This window comes from Pithys albifrons, chromosome 7 (assembly GCF_047495875.1).
Source record: "Pithys albifrons albifrons isolate INPA30051 chromosome 7, PitAlb_v1, whole genome shotgun sequence".
NCBI lineage: Eukaryota > Metazoa > Chordata > Aves > Passeriformes > Thamnophilidae > Pithys > Pithys albifrons.
Genome location: NC_092464.1, coordinates 6,046,612 through 6,065,057, shown reverse-complemented (window position 1 = coordinate 6,065,057; position 18,446 = coordinate 6,046,612). Strand labels below are relative to the sequence as shown.

The 18,446-nt window shown below is 35.4% G+C and overlaps 1 protein-coding gene across 1 annotated transcript in view; it reads right to left on the bottom strand.

Annotated features, from left to right (window-relative positions):
* Positions 1–327: 327 nt before the first annotated feature.
* Positions 328–18,446, bottom strand: part of LOC139674381 (sodium channel protein type 5 subunit alpha-like) — a 30,558-nt gene continuing 12,439 nt past the window's right edge. Inside the window, exons 11-26 of the mRNA XM_071560645.1 lie at positions 17,627–17,729; positions 16,727–16,956; positions 16,468–16,620; positions 14,966–15,319; positions 13,794–14,246; positions 10,880–10,994; positions 10,096–10,250; positions 8,797–8,986; positions 8,222–8,230; positions 7,785–7,882; positions 7,420–7,674; positions 6,475–6,528; positions 5,427–5,568; positions 3,866–3,966; positions 2,822–3,086; positions 328–1,472 (exon numbers count right to left, since the gene is read on the bottom strand). Of these exons, the coding sequence (XP_071416746.1) occupies positions 328–1,472; positions 2,822–3,086; positions 3,866–3,966; positions 5,427–5,568; positions 6,475–6,528; positions 7,420–7,674; positions 7,785–7,882; positions 8,222–8,230; positions 8,797–8,986; positions 10,096–10,250; positions 10,880–10,994; positions 13,794–14,246; positions 14,966–15,319; positions 16,468–16,620; positions 16,727–16,956; positions 17,627–17,729 (3,822 nt within the window). The remainder of the gene's footprint in view (positions 1,473–2,821; positions 3,087–3,865; positions 3,967–5,426; positions 5,569–6,474; positions 6,529–7,419; positions 7,675–7,784; positions 7,883–8,221; positions 8,231–8,796; positions 8,987–10,095; positions 10,251–10,879; positions 10,995–13,793; positions 14,247–14,965; positions 15,320–16,467; positions 16,621–16,726; positions 16,957–17,626; positions 17,730–18,446) is intronic.

Below are 18,446 nucleotides of genomic sequence, written 5' to 3'. Positions count from 1 at the left end.
TATAAATCTGTGCTTACAACTGATCTTTTACAGATTTCTTCTGCAAACACCTGAACCAATACAAAACTGGCAGGTGGAAAAATTATACCACCTACTCCAGTGGCTGAGGAAAAAATTCTATGGTTTGATTTTCCTCTAACATTTATGACATAGTTGTTCAGAGCTTAACTGTTTTAAGGAGTGCTTGCAAATCTGAGCAATCACAATACTTGAAGGCTGCCATCATTATTCTAAATTTAGAGTATTATGCTCTGGGATTGAAATATTGGCTCCATCTGAAAATAAGTGACCTCGATTTAATCAAAAATGCTGCAGCCTGGGGTGACCTTATGCATCCAGCTTATTGCTGTCTATTTCAGCAATACCATCAAAAAATAAAGGGAGAGAGATGGAAGAAACAGGTCGTGATCTCTGTATCTTCCTACCACTATTTTCCTTAAGCATTGATAAAATAAGTCTTTGCTTCTCCTGTGTTTCTGCTCCAAAGACATCACTGTTATGTCTATGACGGCACAAGAAAGATGTATTTTTAAAGGAACGCTGTAGCAAATACCTCCTGAAGGCCCTTTGGATAATACGAGCTGATACCTCCTCTTGTTTTCTTTTAAGAGTAGAAGAAATTTGCCTGTGAAAACTTTTAGATGTATTGGCAACGGCCATTTTTTCTTCCATGTGTAATTCAAGACCATCCAAATCTCCAAATTCTCCCAAGACTCTTTTAGTGAAAGCAAGTAAGATATCCAAGCAGTGGATCTTATCTCCACTAAGTATGGGGAGGTCCATGGATATGAGCTGGATTTTATTAGGCTTTGGAATGCGCAAGGGTTCTGCCAGAGCATCTGCAAAGTCTGAAAGAGCAGAATATTCAATAAACTGTGTTGCCAGAGGATCAAATTTTCCCCATGTCTCATAAAACATGTCAAAGTCGTCCTCACAGAGAGGATCTGCACTTTCTTCAGTGGCAACACTGAAGTTCTCTAAAATGACAGCTATGTACATATTCACAACAATGAGAAATGATATAATGACATAGCTCACAAAGTATAAAATACCAAACTCTCTATTTACACACTTTTGACCTTTCCATTCTGAACTTAATTTGGAAGCACATGATTCAGAGTCTTGTAACAAACTGGCCAGAAGACTATCCCAGCCAGCTGAGGTTGTAATTTGGAAGAGACAGAGAATGCTACCACAAAAGGTTTGAAAGTTGAAAATGTCGTCAATCCCACCTTGCCAGCGAAGACAGGCAAAGTTTGCCATGCCCACAATGGCATAAATGAACATAATTAGGAAAAGCAGAAGGCCAATGTTGACCAGTGCAGGAAGAGACATCAGTAATGCAAACAGAAGGGTTCGAATTCCCCTCGCTTTTCGAACTAATCTCAGGATTCGGCCAATTCGCGCCAAACGAAGAGTTCTCAAAACTGTAGGAGAGAAGAACTTTTGAAAGACTTCAGAAACTCCAATACCTTTGAAATGAAGCAGAAAACAAAATGTTGTCAAGTCATATTAGTCAAATTTATGTCTGTTTTTTTATATTCTGTGCTTTAAGTGTCAAAAGTAACACTGATCATATTACACAGCCTTCAACACAGACATTAATACTGCGATTGCTTACAAAAGAGCTTAGGAAAAGAAAGAGAAATTGCCGTGTCTTTCAGTATTAGAGAGGCATCAAGATTATGCATCAGTTGGAAACTGCATCCCCCCAGATTTCTCTGATTTAGAGGGGTGAAATTACGCATTCATTACTCAAGTACTTAAAAAATCCTTTTAAAGCCATTCAGCTCCTCTGGTGGAAGCTATGAGGATTGTCTTGTAGCTACTGTCTGCTGCTTCTTTACAGGCCGGGTCACATGCTGAATATGAGAGTTTGATTAATGCTTGCTACTCGAATGGGATCAGAGAACACCAAGAAGAATGTAAAGGAAAATTGTCTTTCAGTATTTATCCCCCATTACACCTCGTTCTGTGACCCCGCTATCAGAGTAATGATGCAGCAGCAATGCAAATGATTACAAACAGGAGTTCAGAAGCCATCAATTTTCTGGGTTGCATGGGACAGCAAAGGGTTACCATGCTTAGGTATGAAGAAGAGAACTCAAAGCAGCTTTTCTTTCCTGTCCTTTATTCTGTGACATAACCTGAGCCAGAGCAGGAAGCACAGACCAAGTAAACTGTACCAGAAACTCGAGCTAAATATAACCCTTTGCAGAGGAAATGATCAGCATCTAATCTTCTTTGAAAAGCCAAAAAAACACAAGTCAGTTTTAATGAGACTTTTCACAGTCACAAATACTGGCCCAGATTTAGAATTATGCTGAGCAATTACATTTTCCTGAGCTTTTTAATTAGCAATCAGGATCTGCCTTCTTTAAAGGAAACCCTGGAAAAAAATAAATGAATATTTTCCATTTTTCATGCAAATGTGTTTTTAACATAAATTTACTTTTACTGTGAAAACAACGGTTACTGTGACAACAGGTAAATCAAAAGCATAAAAACAGCCTGACAACAGTTTAAGTATAATAACTTAGAGAAGATGTTAATGAATTAAATTCTTATTCTGTTAATTACTTAATAAAACTAATACTTTAAAAAAAATTGAAAACTCCATTTACCTTTTATTTTATTACTGTGCAAAAATATAAGGGAAAACAAAAAACCATCCTTTTAGAAGGAATCACTTAGGATACAGTTTGAAAAAGTCCAGTGGATCTGGAATTTGTTTATGAAATACAAGTAAATGGTTACTTCATAATAAAATTTGGCTTAATATTGGTAAGAAACATTACCTGATTTAATGATTGGTACTTACTAACTATTGAAAGGATCACAACACTGAGATCAAATAAGTTCCAGCCACTTTTGAAGTAGTGGTGTCTTAAGGCCAGTATTTTTATGACACATTCTGCCGTAAATACAGCCACAAAAAAATAGTTGATTTTATTAAGAACTTTCTTGGTGCCTTCGTCGTCATTTTCTGCCATCATAACAACCATATTTAGGCAGATGAAAATCACAATGGTAATGTCAAATGCTTTGTGCACCACGATATCAAACAGCAATCCCAGGAACACGTTCTGCAGAGAGAACAAGAACTGCTTAATGCTGCTTCTAGGACCCAGCCTGCATTCAAATACTAATCAGTAATTTGTGCTGAGAACTGAATATAAATTTAACAATAAGTTACTAGAAGAATTTTTAGGTGATTTCTTTAGACCTTCAATGAAAATACACAGTACTTGGCTAAGTATTTTCAGGCATCATGAAGGCGCATAGGTTTAAAAAAATATCTGTATCAGGAAAACATCAGAGTACACTGTGATTGCTCTTTTAATAGAAATACTTATTGAAGCAGATATTTCAGGATAAGCAATTCTAATTAAAATGTCATAAGCAAGAAAAATTCTGAATAGTTACTATGCAAAGCCAGGCCTGGAATTAAATTTAAGAAAACTAAAAGAAATAAAGTGTAAGATTATTTAAAAGCAAGTAACAGCCATGGGGCATGTACTACTCTCCATTCATTCTTGCCTGCAATAATCCAATCTAGTTATAGAAGCTGCACCACGCAACTTAAGTAACCAAGATCATGTTATGAATATCAAATACTTAAAATGAACCTCTATAAACAGGTTGTACACTTCAACAGGTCATAAATAGGCTATAAATTTCTCTAATTAATTCCCACAAAGGAAGACTGCATTAGATGGAATTAAGGAAGAGAGGGAAAAGTACAAATACTCTGTTGAATGAGGAAGATGATGGGCAAAGTTTATTTCAAAATGCCTGGCTACTAAGCTTAAATATGGTCACCATTTTTCTATCTTCTGCCATGTTCTACTTAAGATGGTCTCACCGATGGCCTTGGGATGGGTTTTTGAGGTTTCTTGGATCCAAGTTTTTTTAGGGCATTATAGTACTTTTTCTGTTCCTCAGTCAAAAACAGATCTTTTCCACCTAAGTAAAGGGAAAGAATATTGTTGTTCAGCTGAAGTTCAAGCAGCTACCTAAATAAATACCAGCAAGTTTATGTAAAAAAGAGTAAATTACAGCTGTCATGAGTGGGATATAACAGAGCACAGAGACAAAATGTATCTTCACCATTTCTCCTTTTCTCCTTGACCTTTGAAAAGATGTACTGGAAACAGTTGATCTGGGTTTGAGCATAATAGTCTAGTTTAGGCAGTGTTCCCATGTCAGTTCCCTCAAGTGTGAGAGCCTTTCTGAAGTTTTACAGACCTACTTCATATTTTGAAAATTATGTAAGATTCATCAAGAAGTGAATACTTTATATTTTTGGGAAAAGTAGAAACAGAAGTATATTGCTGGACTAGCAAGTAAATGGAAGATGATGGGACCCAGTTCTGCAGGGGGTTTCTGACATTGAATTTCTTATTCGCACCAACACCAATCACTTTACTTAGCAATCACTTTGAACACAATATTCAGAATCCACTCATCAATCATTAAAGCACTGAGTGATCAGCACTTTGTGCAACAAACACACAACAGTGTTCAGTTGGGCATCTGCAATTTGAATCAATCTGGCAAGACCTCTGAAAATTCCATTTAACTTCACTATATGGAATCACAATGAAAATTCCTGAAAAGCAGCAAAGAAATGAAAGGGGAAAAAAATGAAAAAAAAAAAAAAGCTAATCACAGCATGTACTAAAAAAAAAGTGTTACATCCACATAAACTTCTAGTAAATGCTCAGGCTTATAAACCACTTAACCAGTGTTGCTTATATCTGTTTGGATTATTGTAACTGGGGCTTTGTTATAAAAGGAAATTCTTATAGTGAAGTTGGACACTTGTTCCTCACTCACTACACATCCTTTCTCTGTTCAGATGCAGAGAGCAGAAGAATTTCTTGCAGGCTTTATTGTTGTCTCTCTCTACCAAGAACAGTAATGCTTTGGTGTATAAATCAGGCTATGGAAGTAAAGAATGGGTCCTGCAGAGACTCTGTCTTCCAAATGTCAACCTTGAAACTGTAAACCTCCTGTTGGGGCCTGCTTTTTTTAAAGGAGCAAGATGTTTATTCATTTTAAGTCTTACAAGTAGATTAGTTTACTCAATTTTTCCTTATATTCTGGAGCATTTAAGCACCTAATTGAATCAGGGCAGAACTCAAACTTTTTGAATTCTCATTTCTAAAGCTACTCACTCCTTCCTCCTCATCCTCTACTTAGAACAAATTAAGGACTTAGCAGGAAAATAGAATTTGCAGGTAAACTGCTAAAAGCCTGGAGGAAAAGGGAACTCTTGTTTTCAAAACTTGGTTTAAAATGTTATTGGTTTAAATTTATCCAGTTAAACAGTTATTTCAAAATGTTAGACATCTACATGTCAAACCAGCATTCATTTAATCAAACTGGGATTACAGGAGACCCTGAGTTTGCTCAGGTAGTACTTATCTTCTTCCTTTGTTGGTTAAAATTGCTGATAACCACTCCAATGAAAAGGTTCAGCATGAAGAAAGATCCAAAAATAATGAAAACCACAAAGTATATGTACATGTACAAGCGTGCTTCGAACTTTGGCTGTTCATCAATCTGTTAAAAAAAAGTCAAACAAGAAAAATAATATTGCTAAAAATAAGATAATCCCAACTTTACCATTTCCAATTTATAATAACAGATCTTACTATTGTCATGAAGGATAAATTATTTCTAGGCATTTAAACCTTTACCTGGATGTACAAGTGGAACAACTGTCTTGCTCTATATTGCTACTGTTTGTAAAGGCAGTGACAGAGATATATTGACAAAAGCACCTTCAGCAAATTTATAAGTAATAAATAAACAGTTCCAGTCAGGAGGGATTCTGTGAATGCTCTGATTATCTTCTTGACTGCTGTTCCAGACAAGAACCAATACTAAAACCTCAGCTCACTGAGATCAGCCCCACAAGGAACAATCATGTTAACTTCACTACAGTCAAGGGTTCGGAGACTGAGTGGGTGAGAAAAATGTAAATTCAGTTAAACATAGAAAAATTAAACACACTGTCCTGGTGAAAGAGGGAGAAACATCATATGCAAATGGGGAAGAAAGAGTGAGGATGTCAAATATAGGGAAGAAAACCTTCTGAAATAATTGCTATAGCTTCATGCTGTTTAAACTGTACATGTGCAAAAAGGAAGAAAATCTGCACAGTCTCTCCAAGACCTTCTGCGCTCTGTTTCAAAAACAGATTTGCACAAAACCTGCAACATCTGCTCCTCTGCATTCTTGACATAACAGGTTTTTGTGTAGTGTCACTCTACTTTGACCAGTTTCTTCTGTCTAAGTTCCAGACATTTCGTACTCCAAGAATTATTGTTTCACTGTGTAGTTGGATACATTCAGCCATCTGTATTTTTGACTTGATATTGCCAACAAAGATGAAAAATTAATTGTCTGGATAGAAAAGGGAAGAAGAAAAGGAAAAAGAACTAAAATCTCATTTTAGTGACATACCCCACGTGAATCCACTGCTGCATACATAATATCCATCCAACCTTTAAAAGTTGCCTGAAAAAAAATGCATTATTGAGTTTATTGTCACTAAGAAAAAATTAAGTATAGCTAATATAAATGAGCTAATAGTTGTAGAAAAATGAGCAATGTGCTATAAAAAATGTGTATCACTTCTAAAGATCTGTTTGGAAGTATGATTCACTGGAGTTTAGTAAAGGGAGAAAAAGTATATTTCCTGAAAATAATAAAAAAATAAAAGTCATTATTCATGTGACATATGTTTTAATGTTAACTCTTGCTAAAATGAAATTTTTTTGGTAAAAAACTGAAAGCAGTAAAATGTTCAGCTTAACTAGAAATACAGCATAAAAGGATAAAAACAATTTCTAAGAAAACAGCAGATAATTCCTTCCTGCAATTTTTAGCAACTCTGCAGAATCATAGAACACTTTGGGGGATCCAGGGCAAAGAACTTCATCTAAAAAAGATACAGGGATAACAGCCAATTTAAATAATGCCTTTCTTTCCTGTGTTGTGGAATTAGGGAGCTCAGTAAACTAGGATCACAATCCTTCATGACTTCTACAGTAAAAGAAATCATAAGTAAACTGTGCCATGATTTTCTTTCTCATTCACTCTGAACTAGAGAAAATAACTTTAAATTCAGTAACATGCAGACTATTTCAGGCTTAGTGTGTTAATCAAAATTAAAACAAAACTCAAAAGCCACGAAACACAGTTCCTGATTTTAACATAAGGTTGCATATGCTCAGGTGTTCCTTAGGAGGAACTGAGCAGGTCACAGATAAGGAAAATATATATTGGAATTGAAAAAAATCCCCAGTTTCAGTGGGATAAACAGCAGCATCATGGTGTCCCGTGGTTGGGCTGCTCCACCCATTTCCTTGAAGAAAACAGAACCGAGAACGTTTTTATAGAACTTACCACTTGGAGAAGAGCCAAGTATCCCATCCCAACATTATCAAAGTTTACAGGGTTATTTGTCCAATTTCCACCAAAGGAATAACAATCCGATGTATTGTTAATGAGACTGGTATCTCCTTTCTGGAGGACACATTTTGAAAATCTCTTCCCAAGCCATTTCACTCCCAGAATGTTAAACAGGAGCCAAAAGACAACACAGACGAGCAACACGTTGAAGATGGAGGGGATAGCTCCGAAAAGTGCATTCACAACCACCTTCACGAAATGAAGGAAAATAATAATAATGAACTTTATGTTTTAATTTTCAAAAAAACCTTCAAATGCGGCCATTGCAAAATAGTCCCACAGACCCCCAATATCTTTACCTTTATCCCTTCAAATCTTGACAAAGCTCGTAGAGGCCTCAGTGCTCTAAGAGTCCTGAGAGATTTCAGGCCACTGCCAGAGGAACACGGTGATGTGTCTTTGGAAACAGTAATTTCTCCCAAGGAATGAAATGACAGCTGTGTTCATTGAATTGAAACTGGGATTATTAAATGGCAAACAAAATTTATCTGTGTTAGCAAACAATCATTACCTGAATGTTACAGTATCTTTGACCAGTAAGTCGAATTAAGAAAATACACATTCAAAGTTATTGTAATATAATTTTACTTCATTCTTTTCTAATATATAAAAGAAAAAAAAATGGGATTCCTTCATTCTAATTTAAAATGATTTTTTTTCCTTCTTTTTTTTTTCCAAAAGCAGTTCATATAATTTTTGAATGCTATTTTAACAATCAAGTTGTTAACTATGGTACTTTCATACACTACCAGACCAGAAATGATTATTCAAATAAAATATTGCCATTTTCTCTATAGTTATTCTCAGAAGGGTATACAGTAATTCATTACCATCACTTAAGATGGTGATGTGGAAACAAAAATTATTTTTAAAAATATATCCAGTCTTCATTTGATTTTTTTCTAAGAGAGAAAATTAAATGAAAATATTAAAAAAATATTTGAATAATTCTGGTTTTATTTCACTGTTCATGATTTGTCTCTTCTCTCCTAGTTGAAATTCTTTTGTTATTGGATCTTTTCACACCTTTCCATTTTGGACAGCATTGCTATTAAGATTAGAAAACTACAATTGCTGAAGTCATGCTACATGTTCTTTATAAATAGCCATAATAGGTGATATTTAATAAAATTTTCTCAAGCAACTTCTGATTATTGCTGAAAATTTCCATTTAAATTAGTCCAAGGTTTCTTTTGATTGAAGGTTTTTCAGCTTTTGGAAACTGTCTTTCACACTTGTAGTTATTCATAATCAGAATTTGCATGTGGTTCCCTAGATATAAAAAGTCAAAAATCAAAATGTATGAAAAGCTGAATGTGATACTTACACATACAATGACGAAGTCAAGCAAACACCAGGAATTTGTGAAGTAATGGTGCAAACCATAAGCTACCCATTTCAGAAGCATCTCCATAAAAAAGATGTAGGTAAATATTTTATCAGCATAACTTAGGATCATTTTCAATCTTGTTTTTCCCTGCAGGTGAATATCTTCAAATGTCTGGAATTTCAGAACTCAGTTTTAAAACAGGTCAGTAGTTTAATGGAAAATTATTTTTAAATTACACAAGAATACACAGTTTGTCTTATAATAGACATTTCATATAAAATTATGGGCAATCACCACTTATTTTACAGTTCTATTTTTTACTTCTAAGTAGAAAACTAAGTATCATCTCGATTTCAGGTTGGTTGAAAAATCATACACTTTCCGTTTTTTATGCTCCCTTTTTGCAGGACAACAGTATCTTAGAAATGTGCAAAACATCTTTGATGACAAGAAATTGTTTTATTTTGCACCTGGGTACCAAACATTTTTGTGTTTAACTTAATTGGATCCTATAGTACATTAAATAATTACTCAGTTTCTTTCCTTACTTCTGTTTGATTCCACATGAATACAGAGGAGCCCTCACAGGAATCCCAGGGAGTTCCCTTGGAGATTTTGCCACGGGAATTTTAAAGCAGACAGTTCAAATCGATGGTTCAGTGAGCAACCTGATCTTCCTGTACCCACAACAGATTTTATTTGGAAAATTCTGACATCTACCACGTAAATGATTTTCAGGCTATTTGGTTATGTTCCTGCTGCATTCTAAAATATTTTATTTAAAAATTTACTTTCAGTCGATAATGAAGATGCTTTCAAATTAAAAAGTTCCCTTATTCAGTGGAAATGGATCTGACCAGAGTAACAATGAAATATTTCCTCACCTACCACTTTACAGCCAACTTCACTTTTAGATTCCAATCATAATATTTGGATGATTTTGAACCTACATTTTTACTAAACAGTTAGCTTGTTTTAAATATTTGGAAGTCCTGTTATTTTATTTAGAAGTGCTAAGTGACTCTCTTCTGAACTCAAGGTTTTGCCTTGTAATTAACACAGAAGACTATGTTCCATGAACAACTAAAATTCCATATATATAAATCCGTATATTTAAATATCTTAACCAAGTAGGGGAAAGCCTTATAACCTTTAAGGGATACTCTTATCTCTCCTCGTGGGAGGGGGGAATGTCAAAGTAGAAGAAATCAATTAAATATTATTATTTTTGTTTATTGACAACAATCAATTCAAAATCAGAGAAGTTAAACACAACTTACCAGTGCTGCGCTGCTCAATACTATCATAAAAACCATAAAATATTCAAACCCGCTATGTTTAACAATTCTGTAGCAGGTTTTCCTAAAGTTCCACCAGGTTCTGCCTGGAAACTTGGTGATATCCACTATACAACATGGGAAACATTTAACACAACCTGAAAAGAGAAGGAACAGCATGTTAGTTCCATGGAAAACATTGAGAAATGGAATCAAAGAAATACAAGACATCTAAAAGAACTTCTAAACACTATAGAAAGAATGTGCTATTTTACCTATGAGGTAATGCTGTGGTTGAAATTATCTAAAGCTAAAGAAAAGAAAAAATCTATATGCCAAAATAATGTCTTTTAATAGAGCAATGGAAAAAAATAAGCTTTTGTGCCCTTCTGAAGAAGGGCTTGTTAGCACAAAAAAGTTACTTTATTTCTTTCAATAAAATATTTATTTTCTGCATTTCTTTTTGTTTTGAAAAGACAGATTACCTCACTGGTAGGTTAGTCAATTTCTATTATTACTGATTATTTCACTTTATTGCACTTCAGAGACATTACAGCTACATTCTCTGTACACTGCTCTGCACCAGGAACTCTCCTCATTCATCTGTAAAGGCAGCAGGATTGAACCATGAAAGTCAACAGTCTAAGCAGGTGTTCAGGTAATCAAAGGTAGGTGTCAACACTGGGGTGAGCAGGAAAACAGTTTCTGCTAATTTGGACATGTTCTAAGTGTAGATTTTCTAACAGTTGTTTATTTGGTGTTAGCACAATAAAGAAAAGATTCCTACTTTCTCCAAAACAGTCCTTAGGGAGGTGTGAGTTTTTAGTCTGGGAAAACATCTCCAGAACAACAACTGGATCCACAGTGCTGCCTTGAGAAAAGCTACGAGCAGCAGCACATTTCTGCACAGGAGAAGGAGAAAGAGAGAATTTATTTGTTTTTCATTAATCAAGTTAACAATAAAAAAAACCAAATTAAATTTATCAACCCCCCACCCCGCTTCCCAAAAGAATTCTGCAGTGTATAAATTGTCTAATTGTTGCTGAACTACCAAAATAAAATTATAAATATTAGGACAGAAAAAGCCAATCCCTACTCTTTGCTTTCATGGTTTTAATTAATTGGTTTCTTCTAGTCATCTAAACAGGACATGCAGGAAGGAAAAGGCCATACTATGCTACAACTTTGAAGAAAAGTCTAATTTCTTCAGGTCAATCCAATTCTCTTTTCATTTTCAGAGATACAAACTATGTCTTAAAAGGCTTGAAGATGGGAAGGCCTGGCAGGATAGAAATGTATGTGTGGTCTACACATCTCGAAGAATTGTAATTACTGGTAGGTAACCTCCACACTAAAAAAACTAAACATGATAAGGAAAGCAAGTATAAAGAAACCTATAAGCCATAAAGTGTAAGTGCCCTGTATGGCATGGAAATGCAAGGCATGAGGATAGGGATAAGAATGGGAAGCTGGAAGAAGGGAGAATTTCCTCTGTTGACAGCCATGTTGGTCTACACTAATCTAAGGTCCCAGGGAACCTTCATCATATACAAATATGCAATTATTTAAATTATTGGGCATTGTAACATTTCAATATTATTTTTAATATAGATATATTTAAATCATATATGCCAAACAAAAACTCTGGCAACTGTATCTAAACTCAGAAAATGCTAACATGGTTAGACTTTTAGGGGTAGTTATGCAGTAAGATGCTGAACTTTAACCTTATTTTCTGGGTAATTGCAGGCAAGCCATGATTCAATGTGGAATTGTACTATAACCGAATGAGCTAATTTTCTGTATCAGAAAGAGCATAGTTGTTTTGGGAACCATTTCTAGAGAGCACATTTTTGCATTCAAGACTGACAGTACACTGAACAGAACCACATAGCATGTATCAGATATGCTTAAAGTAAGTGTGTTTTTGGTTAATTTCTGTTTACTTATTCTGTACAAAATAATAAGCTAAGCTACACCCTTAGCCATGGCTGTTTATGAGAGACAAACATCCATGCTATTGTTGCCTTTAGAGAGATGTGCCATCTCCACAGGGATTATACTTGCTACTCTTCAGAAAATCCCAGCCCGTCCTATCATTCCTGAATGTGAGAACAGCTGTGACAATTTTAATCTCTAGCATATTCCACAAGATGATAAAAGTTAGAATTACCTCTTTTTGCTCTTGCTTTTGGTGTGTTACTGTGAAAACATCTACAGTTTCAGGAGTCCCAGAACTCTGATTGAAGCTGACTGATTTCCGCCATTGTTCTCTGAGTCTCAGTTTGTCTCCCTGCATGAAATAATGTAACCCAGTTGGTATTCCATGTTTTTTCATCCAGGCAGTCATTCTTAAATTCAGAATTCTTTAACAGAATCTAAAACACCCATAAAATATAGAATCAGAGAATGACAGAATGACAGAATTGTTTGGGTTGGAAGAGACCTTAAAGATCTAGTTCCAACCCTCCTGCCGTGGGCAGAGAACCTTTCACTAGCAAGTTTGCCTTTTTATAGATAATCAAGCAACATCCTTGCAAAAGAATGGTTTCTTCCTTGATTTCAAATACTTTGGACATGTGTGATTCCTCAAGAAATACATTTAGCCCACTGATGGATTCCTGCATCCACTTAACCTTTGCAGCTGGACCCCAACAGCCTCATGCTTCCAGTTACAGGCGGAAGACTTAAGTGATCCCAACCAGTTCTCAGTCCTTTTGCCGCTACAAATTCCAAGGAATACCAGGCTCCACTGCAGCAGTTTTTGTCATGAAATGCTTATGGCCAACATATTTGAAATAGCTACAGATGATTCTAAGGTGATCAGCAATTTTTGCTTCTCAGAGAAATTATCCAAAAAAATTCCATTGACAATGATTCCTAATATGACCAAAACCATAGGAAATGGATCCTAGCAGTCCACCTGGACACTGACCACTGGAGACATTCCAAACCCACCTGGACATGTTCTTGTGTAACCTGCTTTAGGTGACCCTGCTTTGGCAGGGGGTTGGACTGGATCATCTCCAGAGGTTCCTTCCAACCCTATCAACTCTGTGATTCTGTGAAAAGAGTTCCTGTAGGTCCTATGTCTTATTTGACAGTTCTGTGTGGATGTGACAAGTATTTGAAACATCTCAAACATCCCTAAATGCCTATGTACTATCATGGCAGTATAAATGTCTAACTCACAAGCAGAAAGACTTGAGCTTTATCCTGCCCAATGCAAGAAAATCACAAGATATAAAGGGGAGTCCAAAGTATGATAGAGATGAATAGATGATTTTAAAAAATAATTTTTTTAAGGTGCAGCTTTTATTTTCATTCCCTTTAGATTCTGTGCAACTGAGAAGCAACATATAAGCAGCATAAGAGGCCTGTCTTCCAAAAAACCCAGATGTAAGGCAAAGGAGACAGAAGGAATGTCTCTATTGGCCAAACTTCATTTATCAGTTGACAGCACTAGATGGAAACAAAATACACAAAAGCAGACTTGTGGCTATCCATGAAGAGAATGGTGAAAAAGTGGATATTCAAAATCTCATTGAATAACTAAGATTATTTGGTAGCCTTTGTACTAGAAGAACGAAGAAAGTAAAATGGCAGAAATGACAGAAGGGATAACATTTACTGTTGAGTCTTTGAAACTGAAATTAACAGATGTAAGTTAAAATATTTTTTCAAATATTAATATTTCTTACCTGTTTTCTGTATTCTGTTTCTGTGAATACAGTGTGCTCATCATCACCTTTTTCAGGGTAAGTGTCTGCTGCTGAAATGGGAACGCAGGTACTGGGACTGCCTAAAACATCTTCATATTTCCTTGTTATTGAGGAACTCAATTCATTATGGTAACACTCTATATCAAAGCAATTGTTGTCTACATATTTTCTGACACTTGTCATGGCATAATTATTATCCTCTATGTTTTTGCTGGAAATTCCTACCAAAGTCTTCTTTTTGCCAGGTTTTTTGCGGCTTCCTCTCATTTTCCTGCCACAATGACCCAGAATTCTGTCTTTCACAGACCTGAGGCCCTGGTGAATCTGTGCAAGGGCAATCTGACATTTAGTCCTTTCTTCAGGTTCCTCTTGTCCCCCTGAGGCATCAGTATTGAACGAACTCAGCAGCAAGGCAATGAATAAGTTGAGCACCTTAAAATAATTAAAGTAAGTTGGAGACACTACTGCTAACAGAAAAGACACTTCAGAAACCCTCAATCTTTCTTTCATCAACCACTGCAATGAAATTATTTACTATTATACTTCAATATTGTTATAGTATGATATGGCTCCTTCTGGAAGGAATGACGGGGAAAAAAAAGGAAGGGAGGGTTTGGATATATCAAATATATTTTCACTGGCTCTGATGTCCATAATGTGTGAGGGGGAGATATGTTGAAAACAGCAAAGATGAATTTTAATAATACACTATCAAAAAAGATAGACCAACAAACCAAGGAGATGAAAAGAATTTTGTCTTCCATTATTTTTACATTAGATCTAGTATATGTCATCCAAACCAGAAAATCTGGGTATGATAATATAAGGACAAGTTGATGAATGTTAAAAGCACTGAACAGTTTGGTCGTTTGATCCTATCAACACAAAAGATGAAGACATCAAAAACCAAACTATCAGATGCACTACACTTCTACACTATGGGAAGAGGAAATAGTTTTATATTGCTTCTACCTCTAGGGCAAGAAAGTTAGGGGAAAAGTGAAAAAAAAAAGACAGAAGAAAAACATGTCAAGTGACATCCACAAAAGAGTGTGAATACTCTTCAAATTATAAAGTTTGCCTCTGAAAAAAACAGTCACCAGTGTAACTGCATGTATTCATTAGGGACTGAAAATTGGCTTAAAACTCACCACAAGGTTTCCTATCACCAGAACTAGCAAGAAAATGGTAAGACATTTCTTTTTTCCAGCCACTTCCATACATTCCCACATCATTTCAATCCATTCTCCACATAATATTCGGAATATAATCAGGACTGAATGACTAAAATCCTTCATATGCCAGCGTAAATCCCCACTGGTGCTTATTTTATGGTAATTTTTGACATAATCACTGCCCAAAAACTGCATTCCTACTATAGCAAAAATAAATACAGTGATAGCCAAAACCAGAGTGAGGTTACTCAGAGCACCAAATGAGTTTAGAATTATTTTCATAAGAGTATTTAAGGCTGGCCAGGACTTTGCCAATTTGAAGATCCTGATCTGTAAATAAAACACAGGAGAAAAAAGTAAATGTCAAACACAGTCCAGATAGCACAGCACAAATAAAACCAGACCATGCATTTATCATATTCCTTTATTGCAGCAACATTATTTTTTCCCCAAAGAAAGAGTTTTAATTGTTTTGATGCAAGAATGCTGGGCTTAAGCTCCAACAGTTAATGTTACTGAGAGCAGAGAAATATCAAAGGAAAGTTTTAAATTGTTTGTGCTAAGTTAGATACCAGAATGTGTCAATCTAATAATAGCAATAAAAGTAACAGGAATACAATTAAGTAGGTCATAGGTACTTGGAAAAAGGTTATGAAATGACTTGAGTTTTGACTAGATCAAATGTAATACGACAAACACTTTTAAATACCTCTCACCAAACAGACTTAAAATATGATTTGAAATGTTAGATGGGACCTACTCTATGCACCCTCATGAGTAAAAATGACATAGTCAAATTAGCGTTCAGGGCTGTGAAAATCTTTCAGTCATGATACACAAGGTGAAACAGAATTCAGCTGCATTTCTAAGTGTGAGGACTCTCAAATGTTATGAAGAATTTTGAAGTAATTAGTAAATGTAGCATTAAAAATTTTCAGGAAAGACATAAGCACAAAAGTGACATTGTACATAGATGGCTCAGAACTATTCCTCTTTCTCCCTGAAATGGAGGAAAGCCTTGAAGAGCCCTCAAAGCCAAGACTAAGCCTTGAGGAAAGCTCTGTTATTTCACAAATCTCATCTCAAAAGGAAAAACTGTGAAGGAAACTGTCCTTAAGCTCATGAAAAAGAACAGATAATATCTGCTCCTGATTATAGGTCTGAAATGTGATTGAGTCACTGCACAGACCTAACAGAGAACCAGTGAACTCTCTGCTAGGTCAAATATCCCTGGGAGCACAGAGTGTCAGTGGATTTGTAGTATCTGAAATACACAGTATCATAAACATATTGAAAGTATTCTTTAATATTAATTTAATATTCACCTTAATGAAATGTTCATGTTGGCTTACTATTTACCTACAAAGAGAACTGATTAATGGATTCATCAGTAAAATAATGAGAGGGTATTTCATTGTAATCTTTTACAAATCTATACAATATATGAGCTTTTAAAAAAACAATAAAGAAAGAGTTACCAGCCTGAAAGGTGACAGATTTGTTCCAAAGCTCAGCAGGCCAATCAAAACAACCAAGCTATCAAAAACATTCCACTTTTGCTGAAAATAGTAGTAAGGATCTAGAGCAATGATTTTCAAGATCATTTCTAATGTAAAAATCAGAGTGAAGACCTGGAAAGACAGAAAAGAAATTAAAAAAAAAGTCACTGAAGAAGTCTGTTGCAGTATAAATACAGGGTGGTAGCTACATCTTCACCCTAACATAGACCTTACTTACCTGGTCACTTATAGTAATCATTCCTTTGGTATGTGGTGACATACCAGGGTGCTCCATAGCCATGAATAAGGTATTCAAGATAATGCAAACTGTGATAAAGAGATCAACAAATGGATTCAAAATCACCAACTTCACCTTCCCTTTGACTCCTCTCCAGAATGGAGAACAATTCCAAATTAGATACTTTACAACAAAACGTTTCCAAAATGCAGGACATTTCGGTTTTGACCCTAGCAGAGAAAGAGGGAAAGGAACATATGAATAATCCTATGTAGAATATCACAATACAAAAAAAAAAGACAGAGAAAAGTTTGAAAAGAAAAATCAATCTCAAGTGAGCAGAATGGCATCATTAAAAACAATTTCTTCATTCATATTACACAAACTAATCACAGGCTATTGCAGGTCAGCATCAATAAATCTCATAATGACAGAAACAGGTGATATGACCCACCTCTTCATATGTTAATTACTCTTCATTGTGAGGGTGGTGAGGCACTGGGACAGGATGCCCAGAGAAGCTGTGACTGCCCCATCCCTGGAAATGTTCCAGGTCAGGCTGGACAGGGCTTGGAGCAACTTGGTCTAGTGGAAAGTGTCCCTGCCTACAGCAGGGGGCTGGTGGTGGATGACCTTTAAGGTCCCTTCCAACCCAAACCATTCCATGATTCTGTGATTACACTTCTTTCAATCAAGTTGATCAGTCATGATTTACCCTCTGAAACTGCAAGTTACAGTTACAATCACGTGAGATATGAGAATATTTATTTTACTAAAATTTACATGTGCAGCATCATTTCCCCTAATGTCTTTTAAAATAATGCTGCCTGTTTGTGACAGTTTGATCTCTCAAGTCAGGTTACACAACCACCATAGGAAAAACAGGCAAGAATGGCTTACGTGTATTGTCTGTAAGAATGGTGGCTGCACTCATTAACCTCTGTCTTCGGAAAGGATCATTAATAGCCTCCACTGACACATCATAGGACAGCAGGATCTGCCTCTTTGGTTGGAAAGACAACAGAAGATAATACAATGAGGGAAGATAATACAACAAGGGAATATGAAGAACTGGCAATACAAAAATGATGTCAGCATGAGATAAATATGCCTTTTTAAATACTTGTTGCAGTGAAGCTTTACTTTGCTAAAAAAACATAAAACTAAAAAATATAAAAATATCAGGTATTTGCCTTTGAATGCAAAGGGCATTTTATCAAACCAGTAAATTTTTTCAAGATGTTGTTTTCTTCTGAAAATATTTAATAACAATATTGCTATATAGAAACATTAACAGGGGGACAAAGGAAAATAATTGTTCCATCTTTCCAGTGACTCACAGGAAAAGACAAAAAGAACACTGACTCAGTTTGAATAGATTATTGGCTATTTAACTATTAATTTTTATTAATAATAAATAATAAACAATTATTAATATGAAAAATAGTCATGTAGTTAATAATAATTACTGTTTTTTTCCAGTCCTATTAAGCCTATCAAGATCTATACTAATATTGAACTGCCTAAAACTAAGAATGGCACCACTCTTGTTTTCAATGCTCAACTCAGTGTTCCTGATGTGAGCTGAAGGACAGACGGGCCAACATCTGTATCTTATGGGACACACTGAGTTATTTCAAAGACTCAGTTCATGACACATTAACACACACACACTTTTTAAAGACTAGGTAGGCAATCCTAAGACACAGGCTGCAAAGAA